The 21109-nt window shown below is 43.1% G+C and overlaps 1 protein-coding gene across 2 annotated transcripts in view; it reads right to left on the bottom strand.

The window, feature by feature from the left end:
• The window catches only part of FNDC1 (fibronectin type III domain containing 1), a 111799-nt gene that overhangs the window by 39853 nt on the left and 50837 nt on the right, over positions 1-21109 (bottom strand). For both annotated transcript variants that reach the window (XM_059401365.1, XM_059401366.1), the window contains 9 exons: positions 19436-19534; positions 18569-18686; positions 16463-16650; positions 15621-15728; positions 12504-12692; positions 8533-11253; positions 6711-6811; positions 4411-4522; positions 3140-3580 (listed from right to left, as the gene is read on the bottom strand). In XM_059401365.1, coding sequence (XP_059257348.1) covers positions 3140-3580; positions 4411-4522; positions 6711-6811; positions 8533-11253; positions 12504-12692; positions 15621-15728; positions 16463-16650; positions 18569-18686; positions 19436-19534 — 4077 coding nt within the window. The remainder of the gene's footprint in view (positions 1-3139; positions 3581-4410; positions 4523-6710; positions 6812-8532; positions 11254-12503; positions 12693-15620; positions 15729-16462; positions 16651-18568; positions 18687-19435; positions 19535-21109) is intronic.

Below are 21109 nucleotides of genomic sequence, written 5' to 3'. Positions count from 1 at the left end.
TCAGGGTCCTGAGATTGAGTCCCATGTCCTGTTCCCTCCTCCTCAGGGAGTCTGTTTCTCCCTCTTCCTCGGCCCCTCCCACTGCCCCCTTGTGCACACACACTCTCTCTCTCTCAAACAAATAAATAAAATCTTAAAAAAAGATGAAAATGAACAATTTGGTTTTCTGACAAGAGAGTGAGTTGTTTCTGTCCACTGTAACTTCAGTTCAATCGCAAGCCCTTCAGGGGCACAGGTGGTCATCTGTGGTTCTTCTGTATGTCCCAGAGAACCTAATCCACCTGCACTAGATGATTAACCATCACTTGTGAATTTTATTTTACAAAATTTTGAATGAAGCCAGAATAACAAAAACGACAGTTATTCTATCCTTTCTAGTTTACCACATGAACTTTCTCATAATGACACCACCACCACAATGATAAAGATAAAACATTTTTCAAATAAATTTACTCCAATTCTACATCAGGACTGACCTAAGGCACCAAACATAATCCTGCTCACTTTCCCTTTCAGAACCTATCATTGGAAGGTACAAAAAATCACCATCTCCATAGCATTATTTATTAGGGAACTGGAAATCAGAACCACCGAGAGACATCACCTCACATCCACTAGGATAGCAAGAATCAGAAAGACAGAAAAGCAAGGTATTGGTGAGGATATAGAGAAATTGGAAGCTTCATGTGCTGATGGTGGGAATGCAAAATGGTGCAGCCATTGAGGAAAACACGTTAGCAGTTCCTCCCAAAGTTAAACACAGAGTTACCACTGGACACAGCATCTCTCTTACCAAGTGTATACCCTAAGGAACTGAAAACGAGTGTTAAAAAAATTGTACACACTGTTCATAGAAGCCTTATTCATAATAATACCCAAAAGTGAAAACAACCCAAATGTCCATCAGCCAATAAATGGATAAAATGTGGTTTATCCACACAATGGAATATTGATCAGCAGGAAAAGGAATGAAGTACAGATCTACTCTACAATGTGGATGAAAGTTGAATACAATTCACGCTGAGCTGAAGATGCCAGACACAAAGTCCACATCTTGTAGGATTTCATTTATATGAAAAGTCCAGAAGAGACGAACCCATAGAGACGGAAAGTGGATTCGTGGTTTCCCAGGGGTTAGCGGGGGTGGGGTGGGGATGAGGAGTAATGACTAATAGGTATGGAGTTTCTCTGGAGGGTGATGAAATTGTTCTAGAATTTGATGGTGGTGATGGTTGCACAATCCTGTGACTATAATAAAAGCCACTAAACTATACACTTTAGAAGAGTGAACTTTATGGTATGTGAATTGAATCTCAAGAAAGCTATAATTTAAAATTTTTAAAATAAAAATAACTACAATTAGAATTAAAACGGGGAATAAAATAAAGTTGTTAGTGGAGCAGCATAAATAAAAAAGGAAGGTCAGCCATACAGGAATGTTTTTAAAATAATAATAATCGTACATCATAACATTATATAAAGATCCTAAGTTTCTCTCCACAAATTTACTTTTTCCAAAGACTTTATACTTATTTTGAAAATGCTGCCTAGAGGTAAATTATAATTAACACTTAGCTACTAATTTGGCCTGGGCTAGGGAAGTGGATGGATGACATAAGAGAAGTGAAAAAATACACATACATCATGATTTGCCAAGAAAAGAAGAAGAAGAAACAAAAATACCAAGAAAAACATTGACTTTCACGCCACAAAGAAGTCCCAAAATCCAAAGTAAATGAAAAGAATATGGTATAAGCCCTCTTAGACAAAGGAAAATGCAAAATATTCATAATAATAGTAGTAATTCAATCCAAAGCCAAAATAGTCACTCTCCTGTTTGCAAACAATTATTAAGTAAATATCTGTTCCAATCACACACACACACACACACACACACACACACTAGTGTATGCAGAAGAGAAAGGTCAAAGGAAGTACATAATGTTTTCATACCAGAAATCCAAAGGTAAATTCCAAATCATGCTCCCTGGGGAAAATGATAGTGTGTGAATCTTCTCCCCAGTGATCGTCTTCTCAGCATGGTTCCTTATTCTTTGGTGTGAATTTTTAGATGGGTCCGATGTTCCTGTTTACTTGGAGCTTTTCTGCAGGGTGGCCGACTTCAAAAAGAATTCCCATTTTGAATATAGCATCCAAGTTCAAGCTGATCACGGTCAAGAAAGCTGTGTAAAGAATTCTGGGTGTGCAAAATAATTCCTCAAATGAATCATCTTCACTCTGCATCAGCTTAAAAAGACATAAGTTTCATAATCTATGTGGTGATTCTTTTCCACCTAAGGGAAAGAAGATGAATTTTTCTCCTCCAGGCCAGACACCAGTGTAGGATGACCTCTTCCAAAGCAGCCTGAACAGGGGCTGAGCAGAAAAGATGATGAGTCTGCAGGTCCACTGGGACCTGACCAAAGGGTCCTCGCTTCTATTCCACAGGAGGAACTGGCCATTCGCAGCAGGAAGACATGGTAGGGGCAGAGGACAGTCCTGACTGCGTGTCTCATAGCAGAGGAAGCCGCACAGTCCCACCCAGTGGAAAGCAGTCCTACTCTTGCAGCCACCAGAGCCCAGTCACTCAAGGATTAGCATTTTGCAATGATCGAGAAAGTATTCAGGACACTCTGCTTTTCTAGGAAATTCACAATGAGACTATTCAAGGATCTGAATGATCCAACAGTAAGAATCACTATTAGCCTTGTTTAAATCACATAGCTAATCACAGAACTTTTTTTTGACATAATGCATACAAATCTACTAATACCCAGTAAAACACACTTGGGGAAACGCTCGTCCATACTCACAATGTTCCATGTTTTAGCTAAATTTTTTGATTTGGTTTGTGATAAGGGTTGCCAGATAAAACACAGGATGCCCACTCAGATTTGGATTTTTAAATGAACAGCAAATAATTTTTCATATTAAGTGTGTCCCACGCTGTACTTTTATTGACTAAATCTGACAACCCTGGTTGTGACACATACCCCTGAACAAACCATGTGGGACTTGAAATGCCTCTTGTTGCCATTCCCCTGTGCACCCTACTTACCTCTCCCTACACCCTTTGTGACCTGACGTGAAAATGAAGCATGCTAGTTACGTGGGCCACCATTACAAGGAAGGCCATTACCTTCTTCAGGGTAGCACTCTGGCACCCCGCTGGAGCCTGTTATGAGGTTGCCATTTTCATCATGCCGTTCTAAGGTCCCAGGGGGACAGGTGGGAACAGGGGTGGTGGGTTCAGGGGTGGTAGTAGTGGTGGTGGTCGTCTGCGTAGTGGTTCGAATGGTGGTCGTTGGGCGTGTGGTGGTGGTCGTTGGACGTGTAGTGGTGGTCGTGGTCGTGGACGTGCGGCGGGTGGCTGTGGTTGTGGGCCTTGGGGTCGTCGTGGTGGGTCGTGTGGTTGTGGTGGGGGCACGAGTGGTTGTTTTGACAACCTCCAAGCCCACCAAAGGCTTCCCTCCTAGACTCAGAATGGGCTTATCCTGGGCACTGGCCACGGGTTTGCCATGCCGCCCCTGCCCAAAGAGGGGCAGGCCATCAGGGCTCACCACGGGCGTTCCTCCTAGATCTGAAACAAAATCAGACAAAGGCTGTGCAACAAGATGAGATCATCCAGAGGAAGTAAAAACCAAATGTGAAGTGTCTTCTCAAAGCTTATGGATTCTTATATTCGAATCAGTAAAAAGCAAAGGAAACATTAAAAGGATACTCAGCAGAGGTAGCAATATCGGCTGCTATCCGGTAATTTCTCACCGTCTTATATTGTCCCTTACTCTGAATTACCTTATATAATCCTCTAAATGCTTCATCGATATGCCCCATTACCCAGAGAAGACAGAGAGCCGGATATTTGAAGCTTCATGTTGCAGCTTCTCAACTCTGCCATTGCAGGGCAAAAAAGCACAGAAAGTTCACAAAGGAGTGTGTCTATGTTCCAATACAACTTTGAATATGGACACTAAACTGTGAATTTCAAATAATTGTCATATATCACAAATATTGCTATTCTTTGGTGTGTTTTTTTGTTTTTGTTTCTCTTTTTGTTTTTTGTTTGTTTGTTTTGTTTTTGCAATCATTTAAAAGCGAAGAAACTATTTTGAGCTTGCAGGCAGTAAAAAACAGGCAGCAGCCAGGGTTTGGTCTTTGAGCTGTCGTCTGCTGACACCTGCTGCTCTGGGCTGCCCTATCTCAAGAGGGAAGTCACGTGCCATCTTTTCTGGAGGCAAGAGTAGAACTACAGTTGTATCAAGGAAAAAGCTAAGTTCTGCCCCTTTGGGACACTCCTTTCCACATGGCTAAAAATAACTGGACTGAGGGCCCCATTAAAAATGGGCAGGGATTTGTTATCCCACAGCTAGTTCAGAACACTTTTTGTTGCCTAAACCAATTCTCACTTACCCACAATGGTGCGACCATCCCCTCCTAGTTTAATTCGAAGAGGATTTCCTTGTGAATCCTGGAGGTACCTTCCTTCTGCATTCAACACCAACCCACGATCCAGATCCACGACCTAAAACCATGACACAGATTAAAGAATATCCTGAGCATGAATCCACCTGCACAAACATATCCAAGAAGGCTCTGCAGAAGGAAACCATAATGTGAGTAGAAAATATTATTTTTGTCTGCATCATTCACAAGGCCTAATAAGAATAAAGTGCAAAACAGTCCCATTTCACATTATAATGGCTTAACCATAGAATATACAAATTGTTTTCAATTTCTCAAATATGCAAAAAATGTTCATAATACTGCTACCATTTAGTATGCTGTGTGTAATGCCGAAAAGAAGCAAATAACTTAAGTATTCATCAGTGGAGGGAAGGGACTAAATAAAATATGTCCCATCCACATAGTGGAAAGCTAATGGGCAATGAAAAGGAACCGGAAATTCTACATATATTGACATTAACTGCTACAGACTGAGATTACAGGACTGCCTATTTTGCAGAAATTTAAATATATTCATTTGTGTATATAAGCTTAAAACTGCAGAGAAAAATAATCTGGATAAATATATACTAAACTGTTAGCAGTGGTTATCTCTGGGGAGTGGTTTGGGATGTTGATTAGCTTAGAAATTATCTTTTGCATATATTTCTGAATTGTTTTAACTTCTCACCATGAACATATACAGCCAGTGTATTAACAATATGAAGTGTTTCATATGGGATCGGGAGGGAGACAAACAATAAGCGACTCTTAATCTCACAAAACAAACTGAGGGTTGGGGGGGTAAGGGAGTATGGAGAGGGGGGTGGGGTTATGGACACTGGGGAGGGTACGTGCTATGGTGAGTGCTGTGAAGAGTGTAAACCTGGCGATTCACAGACTTGTACCCCTGGGGCAAAAAATACATTATATGTTAATAAAATCTTTGTTTTCAATTTAAAAAATTAAAAGTTTTTAAAAAAGCATGAAATGTTTCCATCTGGCTGTAATGTCAAACACTGAAGTTGCTATAACAAAAAACAATTTAATTTGTAATTGAATCGCCTAATAGAGAATGTAGGCAAAAATTTTATATTCTAAGAAATTATAAAACTTTGGGGGGAAGAGCTATTCTTATCCCTGTTAAGGAACAAACTCATACTCTACACTGGTGGTTCTCTAACTATGGCCTGAACCAGCAGCCTCACTGGTCAGATCTGCTAATTACCTAGCCCTACTCCAAACCTTCTTTGACACGCCCCCAGAGATTCTGATGCTCCATAAATTCTGAGAACTGTGACTGCACAGTGGGTCACTGGAGGAACCCCTCCCAAAGGGCCACTTTCTTGGATGCTGTCTCAGTAATTAAAAATAAATAAATAAATAAATAAACCCTTCTTTTGAACTCTACTCCACACTGTTTCAATGTGAAAATTTTTCAATAATATTTGACTTTAATATACATTCTTCCTTTATAAATTCCTGTTCCTTTAAGAAATGATAAAATGTATCTTGTTACCTGTGACTAAAAAAATTTTATGAAGTCTCTGAATGTTTTCCTAAACCTTACCGCTATAAAGGAATTTGTGACTGGGGATTCCCAGTCAAAATATGAATAATTTTGTGATTCTCTGAAGAAAAGTCTTTCAAATCCTTGAACATTGTACAGTGTTCTGCCCATTATCCTCTAAATTACCAAAAAAATCCTAAACATTTAACCCCAAGAAGTTAAAGTCATTTATCTTAAACACATATAAAATACTACTAGTTATTTTTTTATTTCAGTCAAACAACAATCATTGGAAAATTCAAAAGGTGATCTAACAAAAATTGCCTATTTGATCCAGTGTTGTTTGGTTTGTTCAGTTGTTTTTACCGCACTTTCTTTTATAAAGGATCTGAGACAATTTGGAGAAAAATGTGTATATTAGCTAATCAAATAATAAAAAATAAAAATAAAACGAAGCTAACAGAGGTGGAGAAAAAGAAGTCCATTTGAGGAGCTAAGCATCAGAATCTACATAATTGCTGGAAGTAAAGGCCCACTTATCTTATTAATTATGAGAAAAACACTAACTAGTCACTCAGAAGAATAAAAGATCCTTCTGAGCACAGGAAGAAGCAATATAAGAATATATTGATGTATGAGTGGTTAAAGCTGGAGAAGAATACGAAAAACCATTTCGTTTATTGCTATACAGTGCCCACCACTTTTCTCTTCCCAACAGCATGAAAACAACTCGTATGTGTAAAGAAGTTTACCCTACCCACTTTGTTCCTTGAGGGCCATTGATAATTCTTTGTCCACTTGGATTTCCATTACTACCAGGAAGCACTTCCCCTTCTACATTTGGTCGGCCGTTATAACCTACATGGCACACAAAAGAGAACAATAGCAGCAACAACAACAAAGCCAGAATCTGGTGAACTCAACACTCCTGTAAAGTTGGCTTCATACCAAACTCTAAGTAATAACACATCATTTCGAACAGAAATACTAAACAGAATTTTAAGACAATAATTTGTATATATTAGACTACAGTCTTAAATTGTGACTTCTGAGTACCAAATATGAATGTCTATGAAGAGTACAATAAAGTGACAGTTTTCTGACAATATTGGGGAAAGGAGAGAGTCCAGCACAAGTTTTCTAGATAAAGCTTAAGACAGTAGTGGCTAGCATGTTTATTTTAACCATTTAGAAGATAGAGGGAAAGAAAGTTGGAAGGATGGAGAAACTCTCTAAAATATACTAGAAGTTGTTCCGCTCTTCTTAGCAGATTATACTAAACGCAACAAATATTTCTAGCTGAATCAGGTCCAATCATCAGTCACCAGCTGTACATGCTCAGTGCTGGCCTGTGTGGGGCTGCTTAAGAAGTGTCTGCTCAGAGATAAAGTCGAAGGTCCCGTTAGCTGCCCCTTCAGTTGCTGCTCTGTCTGTCCCTAGCACCTGCCCATCGTCTCCTGGCATTTCTGATCAGCTGCAGTTACTCAAGGTCTGTGCTGGGAGCACTCTGATCCAGCCCCACCCATGGCATAAAGTACTTGGGCTTTCTGAGGGTCAGAGACTTACATTTCTCACTCAAATAGCGAATGAAAACTAAATATTAATTGAATTTCTGCTGTGTACTAGGGAATGTGGATTTTATATCTATTATCAGGGTCTAAGGTTTGCTTAAAATAGTCTATTTTAAGAGTAAACTGTCCTCTCCATGGGGCATTATTCTTTTTTTTTTTTTAACATTGCGCTAAGGTAATAATACATAGTACAGACTAACAAACACTAATGCATTGATTGAAGAATCTTCCATTAAGTACCAATTCCATGCAAGGAGAGTGCACGGTGTCATTAAGCTGAATGCAGACATGGACTAAACACCCCAGATCCTGCCCTGGGTCCACATAGACTTCAATTCATAGCTGTGTACATGGTGTCCTCAATGTAAGTCACACATCTGCCTCTTAATCCTATGTATGACAATCATCTTTAACATGCATTTTCTGGAGGTTTTAAATAACATTCACTGATTGCAATATCAAAACAATTCGCACACAAGACATTGAGTTTGTCCCAGGGTGTGTTGAGAGTTTTATACGCAGAATCAGCAAGAACAAGATCCAGCCTACACAGTCACCTAATTCCTTTCTGTGGATTCGTTAAATATACTCTGGCAGGTGAGCAGCTAAAAATAACCTAAAATACAGGAACCTCGTTTGGCATCATGACCGTGAAGCATTTTCACAGATTAAGAGCACATGTTGGGGAATGCAAAGAGGTAGTATGTGATGGAGGCATGGCAGAGGCCTGGAGAATTAGCACGTCTGGAGTGGGAACTGCAGCTCAGCCCTCAGAGCTGTCTGACCTCGGGGAACCACGCAGATCCCTGGGCCCCTAGTCACTCATCTGAAAACCAGGAGACACAACACAAGAGGCAGTTAAGAGGATGAAATCAGTTACATCTGTAAAGCTCTTAACACAGTGCTTGGACGGAGCAGAGACTCAATAATATAAAATAAAAGACTCTCAAGAATTGCTACGAACCCTTTTGAGGACCCCAAAGAGAACGTTATTAAAAAACGAATTACCTTGTCTGGCAGGGGATCTGGCCGGCTGGCGCGAGAGGGGGTTCCGGAATCTCGCGTTCATCATGCGCTGGCGCAGGGAGAGCATGGGGGTGGTGGACGAATAGACCGGAGGGGCGCGGCTGGTGTACCGCTCCCGGGCCGGGGTGCCCGTGGCGGGGCTCGGGGTGGAAGGGCTGCGCTGGGGGGGTCTGGGCGGGAGGTGCGAGGCTCTCGGGGAGCTTCCTGGCGGGGGAGGAGGAGGAGGACGCTTCACAGGAGTGTCGTTCTCGTCCTGGGGGGAGCCCGCCCTGGGGAGTGAGAGCACGATGGCAGGGTCCCTCTTGTCCTTAGCGATGTTCCCATCCACGTATTTGCTGGCCCTGGGCCTGGAGGGGGAGGGCCACTTTGGAACAGAGGGCAGGGGGTCCTCGTCCTTTCCTCCTTTAAAAAACATCGCGTCTTCACCCTCCTCCTCTGCCGAGACCGACTGCTGAGACTTAGGGGTGAGGGGCTCCCTCTTGGACGGCGCGGCCTGGGGAGCGCGGTCCTTGTTCCCCACAGCCTGGGGCCCCACTCGGCCCGGGACCCTGGGGCGGGCGTGGGGGTAGTGGCGGGGGCTGCCGGGCCTCAGCGGGGAGCTTGGGGGTCTGCGGAGGTGACTGTCGCCCGCGCCTCCTGCGTGAGCCTCCAGCTGGCGGGGTTTGGGAAGGGACAGGATGGGGTCGCTGGCCCGGGCCGGGTGTGCGGACGCCCGGGCGGCTCGGGCCTCTGCTTCTGCGCTGTCGTGGCTGTTTCCGCCAGATCTGCCCTCGGAGTCCTCGTCCCGATGGTGGGGCGACGTGGGAAGCACCCCTCGGGAGCTTGCCCTGTGGGGGGTCTGACTGCCTCTGGCCGCGTAGGGGTCCGGGAAGGAGGGCGCCGCGGGGTGGGGACGCCCAGCCTGGGGCAGCTCGGGCTTGGGTTGGGACAGCGGACGCCCCACTTCCTTGCTCGGGGGGCCGCGGGGCTGCGGCTGCGACACGGAGACCGCGGGAGAAGGCTGCCCTTCGGGAGCGCCGGCCCGGGCACCCAGCCCCTGGCCCGGTGCCGTCCTTCTGGGCACGCCCGGCCCGGGGTGGTGCTGGGACCGAGTCGCGGGCCGCCGAGCGGGGGCCAGCTGCGCCTTGGGGTCGCCGCCCTCCACACCCACTTCTGTGCTCTGTTGCACGTCCAGCGCCTTGGAGGCCAGGGATTTGCCCTGAGGATGCGCACCTGCCTCAGTCCCCGCGAATTTGGGGTTCTCCGCCAGGGGCTCCTTCCGCTGAAGGCTCGCCCCTCTCTGCGGGCCTTTCCTTAGGGGGTCCACGCCCAGGGAGGCAGGCTTCCTGGAGGAGGGAGACACGTGGTCGTTTACCACGGCGGCAGGAAGTGGCTTCTCGTCCTCCGCTTCGCTCTCTGCACCGTCTCCATGGATGCCCAAGCCTTGCCTGTGGTCCGAAGCTGGGTGAGAATTCACCCTCGAGTGGACTCGGGGGGACACGGTGGACGGCGGGGAGCTGGAGGGATGCAGCCGGGGTCCTCGGCCGCTGCCAGCCCGGCTTGGATATCTCGTATGGGCAGCAAAGGGCTTGTTTCTGAACAAACTGAAATGTCCAGAGACAGGCGGACCTGCGGGTAGCCGGGCCCGAGACGTCGGGGCCGTGGCTTCAGCCTGCCTGCCCCTATCTTCTGTGTCATTGTCACCATCCTCATCAGAGGCATCCTCTCGCTCAGAGGCCTGTGTCCTTGAGGAGAGACCAGAGGACCAGGAAGACTTGGACTGTGATGGCACACTGGACTTGGAGGCCGGGGTGTCCTGACCATCCTTCCAGCCCCTGGACAGTGGAGCCCTGGGGTGTGGTTCTGTGGGCAGCGGCCGAGATGATCCTTCCTGGGGTGGAGAAAATTTCGAGGATGAGAGTGAGGCACCCGAATTTTCCTCCCTACCCCCAAAATGGGGTGCTCTCCGCGCCGGCAACGCTGGTTTTGTGCTGTGGTGCGCAGGGCCTCTGTCCCGCAGGGCGCTTGAGGTGGCCTGGCGGCTGGGCCACAGGGCGGGCCTGGCCTGGGCGGTGCTCTTAGGTGACAGCCGCTGGGAGGCCCCGTCCTTTGGGTCCCGGGAGCCGGTGGCTGGCTCGTCCTCCCCTTGGCCCACTGAATCATTGTCAGTAGCGCTGGGGGGCAGATGGGTGGAGGGCCCCCCTGAAGGGCGGCGAGGGCTACCCTCAATGGGTGTGTGGCGAGCCGATGAAGACGTCCCTGGATGGGGGTGGGAAGACAGAGAGGAGCCACCCCGGTCTGCGCCTTCCTTTCGGGGCCACCCTGGGGTCTGCACTCCCACTGGGGTCCTCCCAGGAACGAGGACAGGGGGGACAGCTCTACTTGGTGGCCTCTGCTGTGGCTTCCGCTCTTGGGTCTCTGAGGGCAACGTTGGTGGGTCCCCCTGGGAATCCAGCTCCTCCTCATCAGTGATTTCTGTCGACTGAAGATCCAGAACTTCAGTCCTCTTAGGGTGCAGCTGGGGTCTTCTGGGCACCCCACCATTAGCCAATATTTTGTTCTTCAAGTCAAGAAGAGGGTTCTTGACGTTTCTGCCTCGGGGAGAAACAGGCAAATGAGTGTGTTTTGTGGAAGCAGGAACTTTGGGAGAAGTCTCTGGCTTTTCAGATTTCCAGTCATCTTCAGCATGGGTCTTCTGCTGCACATCGGACTTGCCGGAGCCAGCTATAATAGATTTTAAAGATTCTGCCGTCAAAAAAATTGAAAGCTGAGAAACATCAGGTGAGTATTTCACAAGCCTGGTAAAAAGTGTTGAAGATCTATATTCAAAACTAAATGGGGATGTGTTGTGTGTGATTTGCAAGTGACAGGTGAGCAACAAATCTGTAATTTTAAGGATTGCAAAAAGTTCCCTATTCCCCCTAACATGTCTGTATTTGTTTTCTCCTTCTTATTTAAAACCCCTCTAATAATGTATACATTATAATAGGGCCTGAACTCAAAAGACTCCCGGGGTAGGCAAAACATTTTATTACAGGTGCCCTACAATTTACTCTTTCCTGAGAGCAGGGTTGAATGCAGGAAAGGGTGCTGCAGAAGCGGGGAGATTTTATATGGCAGTGGGGGACCCAGAGGGAGCAAACCGCATCTATTCGAATTTTTCCACCACAGAACTGTTTAATATTGCACTATACTGTGACTCCTCACAACACACCACGCAGGAGACAACTACCAACATCTGGTGTAAATATGGGGAGGCAGAAAAGAAAACACAGTCTAGGAACCATGAGAGACTGTGGACTCTGAGAGACAAATTGAGGGTTTTGGAAGCGAGGGGAATGGGGGGCTGGGTGAGCCTGGTGGTGGGCATTAAGGAGGTCACGGAATGCACGGAGCACTGGGTGTGGTACAGAAACCATGAATCTTGGATCACTGAAAAAATAAAATTAAATTAAAAGAAATAGGAAATACAGTCTAAAAACACCTCACTCCAATTTGGGATTTTATTAACCTCCATTTTGATAGTGATCAGATAATGAGGTAATTTAAATTCTTCTGACTAGAGCTGCACTCCAATATAATGGAATATAAACTAAAAATCTTAAGCACTATCTAGAAATTGAAGAGAGCTAGTAATTAAAAATGTCACATTACATCAGTAAAAATGTTATTTCCCTGTCATCATAAGCCCCAAATTACACAGTGTTATAAAATCAATCACATAATTAATACATTCATGTTATTGGAATATTGTAACAGTCATTCATATGACTAGAAATCAATAATCTTTTAGTCTCCGGGGAGACCAATTTCCCAATGGGCAACAAAAATATTTCAGAAATCAACAGGTAAGGGTAGCCCCCAAAATCGTCAACAAAGCAGTTCTAAATCGACGAGCATGATTCAAAGTAAGACACCACATTTAGCAGTAATGAAGAGAGACAGAGATAGAGCCACAAACACACAATGCTTACTTGTTGGCATAGCGACAATGAAGGCTTTGGAGTGAGGCCCCAGTCCTCTCCTGTTTGCGGCCCGGATTTTGAAAAGATAGCGTTCCCCAGGCTGCAGACCATCCACTAGGGCAGAAGTAGTCTCTCCAGGATAGGTGAGGGACTTTGCTCCAAATGGTTTGAGAGCCGGGGCGTATGAAAGAATGTATTCTGAAATGATTTGGCAGACGGTTGGAAGGAGGAAACTGAAAACAGTCCTGTGTCCAGCAGACAGACTGTATGGGCAGGATGAATTAGAACGTGCATTACTAAAATTAATACTGTAGCAATGCACGCCAAGTCGGCAGCTGGAGCGTAAAGACACAACGGACGGTGAACTAACATCCATTCAGGCTACGACACAAGGCCACAGAGTGAATTCTCGGGCAGATTCCCATTTTTTGGCAAATTAAACATATGGAACCCAGGAGGCCAGTCTTCACACAACGGCCAAATCTACTTACACTGCATTGGAGTTTTTCTTCATTGTGCTTATTTAATTTACTAATTTACTATGTCAGCATTAATATATCCTGAGTAGAAGAACCCATGGAAGATTTAAATGACAATGGTCAGAACTGAATCGCAAGAGCTACCAAGACCTCAAGGAGTCTCGGAATATTAATCTGGGCTATTTTGCATTAATCCCATATATGGAGTATAATTTCCCTTTTGGAGGAATTACAATCCTGACTCAATATACCTAGGTAAGGATATTTCACAGTATTTAAAACTGTAAGGAAAAGTTGCCAGTTCATAGATTTATGTGATGACTAATGTTTCCATCTCCAATCACTAATATTTATGAACATGTAATGCACTTGAACTTTGAAAATCAGAGCAAATTCAGTCCAAGCAACTAATATTGTTGTATGGCTTCTATGGAAATGCTGTACCATAAAGAAGCCATGTTTTGAAGCAGAATTTCCACCCTTGACTAAAAACTGTCATGCCTCTTTTCCTCTCAATGTACTCAAGACTTACAAAGTTTATCAAATTAATGTGAGTAGGAGCTAACCACAAAAAATCATCTGAATCACAGAAAAACCAAGCAACTGTCATACTATCTTTCTCATATCTAGAGAAGCACAGAAGACCTTTCCTCTTCCCTGAGAGCTAATCTTTAAAAAGTACATAAGCCTAAAAACTTCAACCAAAAAGGTCTTTGCAGCATTTTTCTGGAAAAAAAAAAAAAAACAAAACACCCCACATTCTTTTCTTTTTGAAAATGAACAAACTAGTCATTTGTGGTGGTCAAAAGTAAAAATTAAAAGAACCCGCTGTCTATAAAATTTGGTAATACAGGTTTTTGTATGAATTCAATTCATCTGGAAAAAATGTAACCATGTCAAACTATATTCTTCCATTGTGTTTTATATTTGTCGCACATATAACTCCCCAGTGTGATTATGAATTTCAGGCCCACCATCACTCCTTTGTGAAAACTGCCTAAGCAGAGCTAAGATTCTTGAGTTCTTTTGGACACAAAAACTCAGTAGCTGTTACACTTTTTGAAAATATTTCATTGACTACCAAGGAGGTTCATTCGCCAGAGAGCTATAAATATAAACTAAGATGTGGGAGAGGGAAAGAAAGCAAATAAGTAGCATGATAATAAAGTCATGAAAGGAGCAACAATGGACTTTTTTATAACTAATGAAAGTCATCAGCCAAAAATGTCTTTATGCAATTTTCAGAATCCTTGCCAGCATCATGACAAACTGTCATAAAAAGGATGATTTAAAGGACCAACTAAATATTTCTTCTCTTCATTTGCTTCTCATTTATTCCACTGGGAAAAAAAAAATGAGCAAGAATACTACAATATATTCTTTAAAATCTCCAAGCAAATGAGAAAGCATTAGGTTTAGAAACTACTCCCCTAGGGGCACCTGGGTGGCTCAGTGGGTTAAGCCTCTGCCTTCAGCTTGGGTCATGATCTCAGGGTCCTGGGATCGAGTCCTGCATTGGGCTCTCTGCTCTGCAGGGAGCCTGCTTCCTCCTCTCTCTCTCTCTCTCTGCCTGCCTCTCTGCCTACTTGTGATCTCTGTCTGTCAAATGAATAAAATCTTGAGAAAAAAAATAAAAAGAAACGACTCCCCTGCGCGTGCCTCCCTTAACTTCCATTGTTCCACCTTCACAGGTCCTCAAAGATAACTGAGCTGTCTTTGAAAGTTGAATACAAGAGAACATTTCAGCTTTTTCAATTAAGAAATTCTCAAAAGAGGTTAGTAGATAATTTTCTCAATTTCTTTAGCCTTACACAAACCTTTCATAGTTTTTGGACATAGATGTAAGTTGTCTTCCAAAATCAAGCAATAGTATAATGTACCCTTACGGCACATCTGTATATGCGATGTCGGGGGGAAACCACCATACAGCCTTCTCAAGTGTCTCTGAAAACACTTCTGAAAGGTTCTTGAATGTTTTTACACCAAAAAGAAGTAATTTGTGTTTTTATTTCATACTCTCAAGAGATTATTTTTAAATTTAGCTGTGAATATTTTATTCTATTTTAATTTGGTTTCATCTTTGGTACTTTTTTTTTTTCTGTTTTAAAGTCACATTTTTCTTCAACCAAAAAAAAATTTTAATTAAAATCTGACAAATAGGAAAAATTCCCTTTTTATTTAATTTTTACTACTTTTTTTTCAAACCCATTAAATACCTATGGTCTCATTCAAGACATCTGTGGTCCCACAGGGTTTTTACTTATTCCCACATTCCGTACTCTCATTGGTACAATGAGAAGATCCATAGAATGAAACACAAGGCTGTCATTTGCATGGGTAAAGGTTATGATGTCACACCCATACAATTAAAAACACCCCTCCTGATAGCAGCACCGAAATAGCTGTGGATAGGGAAGATGAAAAGTCATCTTCATGAGGACCTGGATCCTCCTGACAATGAGACCCCTACATGAAATAGCCTTGTTCGTTGGGTTAGCGCCCCATACACATATGTTGCTTCCCTATTGCTCTCGTGGTCACCAAGCCTGCTGTTAGAGCTGGTGTTGATCAGAGGCAATGTACACATCTCTATTTGGAGTATGTCTCTTCTGTGTGCACTCGATACCTTAAATAATGAGGTTCCTACCTTTCACTTTCCCCTCGGTCTCAGGCAGCGCGTCCCAAGCTACAGTGACGGCGGTGGGCTTGCCGTTGACTGGCCAGACATTTAAGTTTTCAGGAGCTGTTGTAGGAGCTACAAAGGGACAAGGACCCAAGGTTTAAAAATGCTCTTATGGATATTTTATAAGTAAGGGACATACGGTTCCTGCAAATAGATTTTTCAGGGCAGCACTACTATGTTCATTGTTAATATACATGATAGAAAACTCCACCTTGTATTACTCTTTGTGCAATATAGTGGTTATGTCAGTGCTACTGACTCATGAAGTGAGTTCAGACATATCTAGGGAAATGCTTTTAGAAATTCAGAATATCTCTCATTGATGAATCTTGAAATATATAAAGAAGATTATAATCCAGTTTGAACTTCTTTTTAATAAAACTTGTAAAGACATCATTTAAAAAAGAAAATAATTGATACCAAGTACAATTCTCCCCCAGAATCAAACGCAAGCTCAGCCTCAGGGAAGAAGATTCTCCCTACCCTCCCTGCCCCCCATGCATTACCCAGGGGCATGCACACATCCTGTGGTGATTTGTAATTATGCTCTATTCTGGGATGTACTAAGCTCCACATGTCAGGATAACATGCTAATGAAGACGGCCAGTGAAGGATAAATGTGAGCAACAAGACCTGAACTTCTTTGCCTCAGTACCTAGAAACACATCCCAGATTTAGGGTTAATGTTACTTTTTAAAAAATGGCCCTGCTGGACTTTATCACCATTGGTTTCTTAAATGATCCCTAAATCTTATTTTCAGGGCAATTCCCAAATGGAAGATCCAAAGGCCATTTTAAATACAGACCAGATTCTGGTGTTCTCTGGAAGACAGATGTACTCCATTTGCCGTCTCTTTCACCCTGTGAAATACGGACTGCAAATTCATACATGGTGTCTGGAATCAGGTTCTCAACCAACACGCGTCTGTTGGAGGTCTGCTTGTGGTCCCACCTTGCCAATTCCCCCTTTTCTCGATAGCGCACAGTGTACTGTCTATAAGGAAACAAGGCAACCGGTTGACCAATTCTCTGCAACTGAACGCTAGGTTCCTTGCTATTCTTCCTTCCCCATGAGTAATAACTTTGGGAGGCAAGGAGAGAAATTAAAGAGGACAAACATCTACATTTTTTGACTATGTTATTAAGTCAAAGAATTTACTCTTAAGTTCCAGGAAAGGTGTCTAAAGTCAGCCAGGAAAGATGGAGCTTAGTGTCTTACAGCTCCAAGATAAAGAAGGGACGGGACAGAAGAGGGACAGGTTTGACCAAGCAGGTGCCTTCTGAGGGATGTGTGTGTGTGTGTGTGCAGACATGTGGTGTGAAAAAAGCAATATGAAGAACTGAAACAGGTCCAAGGTATCTTGGTTCTCCAGAAAAGACAGACAAGAAGATTCACTTCATCCCAAAGCAGGCATGTTTTCTATAGGTTCAGGGGGAAAGGCAGCATGTGGTTTTGAGTAGAATTATTACCATGAGAAGAGCAAAAGTGTGTAATAAACAGAGCAGGATAGAAGAGCTTGCAAAAGGAACTCTACTGTATGATTATCAGGGAGAGAAATGCTAGGAGCAAACATGGTAGTAACGGTCCCAGACAGAAGACATCCTCCACACTCAAAGAGCTGCAAACTCCATTTATTGTATTCCTTTGCCAAGAAATGTTCTTTGCAGCCACTTGGCAGTAGAAAGCATCTGAAGCATTAACAAGGTGTTATTTAATAAGTCAAGATAAGACTTCAGTTGCAGACACAGCCTTCCAATTAATACAAGAGTCTTGCTAAGAAAACTCAGGCCCTTTATCATTTTGATCAAGATACTGGGAATCAAAGTCCAGTGGTAATCAGGAACAAAATGGAAGAGAATCACTATGAGCTTTCTCACTTTCTTTCAAATGAAGCAGATGTCTTTTTCTTTTTCTTTACTAACAGACAGTAACAAAAACTGTATATAATACAAATAATGATGTGTGTGTGTATAAAGAATAAATATATATAATAAAAATATAAAAATATATACATAAAATACATATATAATCGCAGAATTATACTCCATTCATTTTTTTAAAGGACGTTCACTTTTCTTGGTTGTAGATATGTTCAAAAGTTAATATATAGGGTCCTAAAAGTTAATATATAGAAATCCTGGCCTTTTCTTGGTAATATAAACTATTCAGTAGTTTAACAATAAAATTTTGATGTTTATATTAATCTAGCACTAACAAGGAATGGTGTTCACCAATGTTTTTTAAACACAAAGATTACTTTAATCTTATGATTGCTTTTTCTTCTACTGCTATTGCAAATCAGTATAAAAATCTGAGCGGCATAATATCATGAGCTATTATAATATCTAATATTATCAAAATATCATTATGAGACAAAACAGTGCCTTCTGCTATGCACAAATGAGCTAGATATAAGGCAATTCAGTGTCTGAAGAATGAAGAGCTACGGTGTGCAAGGCCTTTGACAAATGTCCCCTTCTCTACCTAAAAATCCTTGCTACTGTCACCCTTCCTGGTTAACAGGAGGAAAGGTAAGACTCCTCCTAAAGTGGGGTCACATCCTCTGCTCACAAATAGATCACAGTGAGACAAGGCAAAACCCACATGGGGCGAAGAAAGAAAACGGAATCTAGGGAATTTCCAGACACAAGACAAAACTCTGAACAAGTGAAAAGTGAGGTCCTGCTGTGTGCATTACACACAAGGCCCTGGTCATATCTGATCTGAGGAAAATGTGTGACGGCACCCGAGACTAGCTAGATTGTCATAGAACAGTCTACCACCCAGCTACAGGAGAGTCCAGCACTCACATGTCAGAAGATACGGTCATGCAAATAAACACATGTCTCTTAAGGACCAGAAATTCACATCTCTCATACTAAAACAAAGACAAATAAATAAGGGAAAGTACCTTGATGCAACAACTTTCTTTTGTTTTTCCAAAACAGGATCCACCCAGGCTACAAGCACGGATTGGGATGACATGACCCGGACATTGATGTCTTCAGGCACGTCTAGTTCATCCTCTTCTGAAATGACAACGGGACATGTTAGAGGTTATCTCAACAAGAGGATCTGCCCTATAATCATAAACAAAAATGATAATATAGAAATATACATAATTTAGTATCTGATCTGTCAGATAAAACTGTAATCACAGATAAAGTGTGAATTCCTGAAAATAATCATGCTGCAGATTGCCTCTTTAAATTAAGGTGCAGGACCCAGAATAGGTATGTGGAATTTGTTAAGATGTAGTATTTTAAAAATCTGTGAATGGATGTAGGGGAAAAAAATCCCTTGGTAAATGAACAATGGTCAGACTATGAGTAAGCCTCTACCACACTCTTCTCACTCTTCTCAATGCTACGTTTAAGAGATTTGGGCTAAAATTAAGTATGAGGGCAGATATTGCTCACTGCCCCCTCCACACAGACTCTCATTTCTCTCTGTTCATGGTCTGCTACCAAGGGCAACTGATGTGTGGGTTAGACTGTGACTGTAATTGGACCAAATGCTTGGCCAGTCCTACAGCGGCAAATCTGTCACACGGGGAAGCCATTCAAAATACACAGAGAAATATACTTCCTCAGACGAACATGCTTATCTCTGAGTATAAATGAAACATGCTCGTGCCCGAAATGTGACCAAGCCGGTCCCGAGGTTTCCTTCACACTCAGTGACATCCAAGTGATTTGCCACTTATGCAGCATCATTTGGAAACAACCCGGCATCCACACAGACCAGGACGTGAGCAGGTTCGTCCTTGGAAACGTACCTGAAATCTTCCGTTTCGTTAGGGCAGCCCTGTAGACAGGCTGACTCTGCCCCTGTGAGTTCATGGACTGCAGGGAGACCACATACACCGACTCCGAGGCTGTGGACCAACCGGCAATGGGTGAGGCTCCGCGCTTGGCTTTCCGGGACGCACACCCTCTGTGTCCGCATCCCCAACCCACAGCCCCACTCCCTTCCCATCTCGTCTTTCTGGAGCATTCCAACTTCTTCAGGATCATTAAAGATGAGACCAAGAACATTAGAAAAATAGGCTCAAGAAAAACACTATCGTGTGAGAAAACGTGGAAGTGATCATTACCTGTAATTCTTGAGAAATGGGTTTCTATTTCCTCAACATTGAAGAAAGATGACCGATGTTTAAAAAAGAAAACAATAATATAGTTGCCCACAGAATCCCCCCAACTTCTTTTTACCTCCAAATAGAGAAGAGGGCTCACTCTGGGCTTTTATCTGTCATCACAAAGAAGGGAGCAAGACAAGAAGAGTGAGTGTACCAGGTTATCAGTGCAGAGAGGATGCTGGGCCCTTGGAAACTGAATTCCTTAGAACTGAGCCTCCGAAGATTTGCTAAGAGCAAATGTCAGAGTTCAAACACAACCTTTATTTCTAGATTGTTCTTTCAGTTAGTTCCTTCTACGCCACACTCCAGTAGTACCTAACCGAATCTAAACTTGAAAACTATTAGGAAAAAAATTACAATGATGAAATAAAACTTGTAACTCTTGAGTACCATGAAATCATAAAATCTGGGATCCAGATGAAACCTTGATTAAATTCCAATTTGGCCTTCTACTTTATAAGTAAGGACATAAAGCTATGAGAAAATCGATTTGCCCACAGTCATGCCCCTAAGAAGGACTCAGAATCTTCTCTGAATCCGGAGTTTCTAATGCCTAACTCCCAGCTCTATTGACTGAGTTTCCAGTAACGGCCTTAATTAGTTTAAGAATAAAAATGAAGCAATATGATATATTTCTTTTTTTTTTAAATTTTTTTGAGATAGAATGAACACGGAGAGGGCAGGACGCAGACAGAGAGGGAGAGAGAGAGAGAATCTTAAGCAGGCTCCATGCTCAGTGTGAAGCTCGGCATGGGGCTTCATCTCACCACCCTGAGATCATGATCTGAGCCCAAATCAAGAGTGAGATGCTTAATGGGCTGAGCCACCCAGGCTCCCTAGTATGATAGAGTCCTAGTCATACACCATCAGGTAATACACCATCGGGTAATACACCATCAGGCAATTACACCGTCAGGTAATACCTAAGCAAAACTTGCAGAGATGACAGAGATGCTAGTGAGAACCTGTAACACTGGGGACTCTGTAACACTCGGGAACTCTGTAACACTCGGGGACTCTGTAACACTCGGGAACTCTGTAACACTCGGGAACTCTGTAACACTCGGGAACTTCAGGCATTGCAAACTCTCACAGTAACGGGAAAATTAACCCTTTGTTTTTGCAAACAGCATGTCAGTTAAACATAAAAGGAGATCAACATTCAAAAACCTCACACAGAGCAACTTATAAACTGCAATAGCCAGTCACATTTCATGGGAAGGGGATATTATTTGACAAACTTTGAACAGCCTATCTCTCTCTCTCTCTCTCTCTCTCTCTCTCTCCACACACACATACATACACACACATAGG

The sequence above is a fragment of the Mustela nigripes genome, chromosome 5, assembly GCF_022355385.1.
Source record: "Mustela nigripes isolate SB6536 chromosome 5, MUSNIG.SB6536, whole genome shotgun sequence".
Taxonomy (NCBI): Eukaryota; Metazoa; Chordata; class Mammalia; order Carnivora; family Mustelidae; genus Mustela; species Mustela nigripes.
Note: the sequence above shows the minus strand (reverse complement) of the source record. Positions and strands in the feature narration are given on the sequence as shown.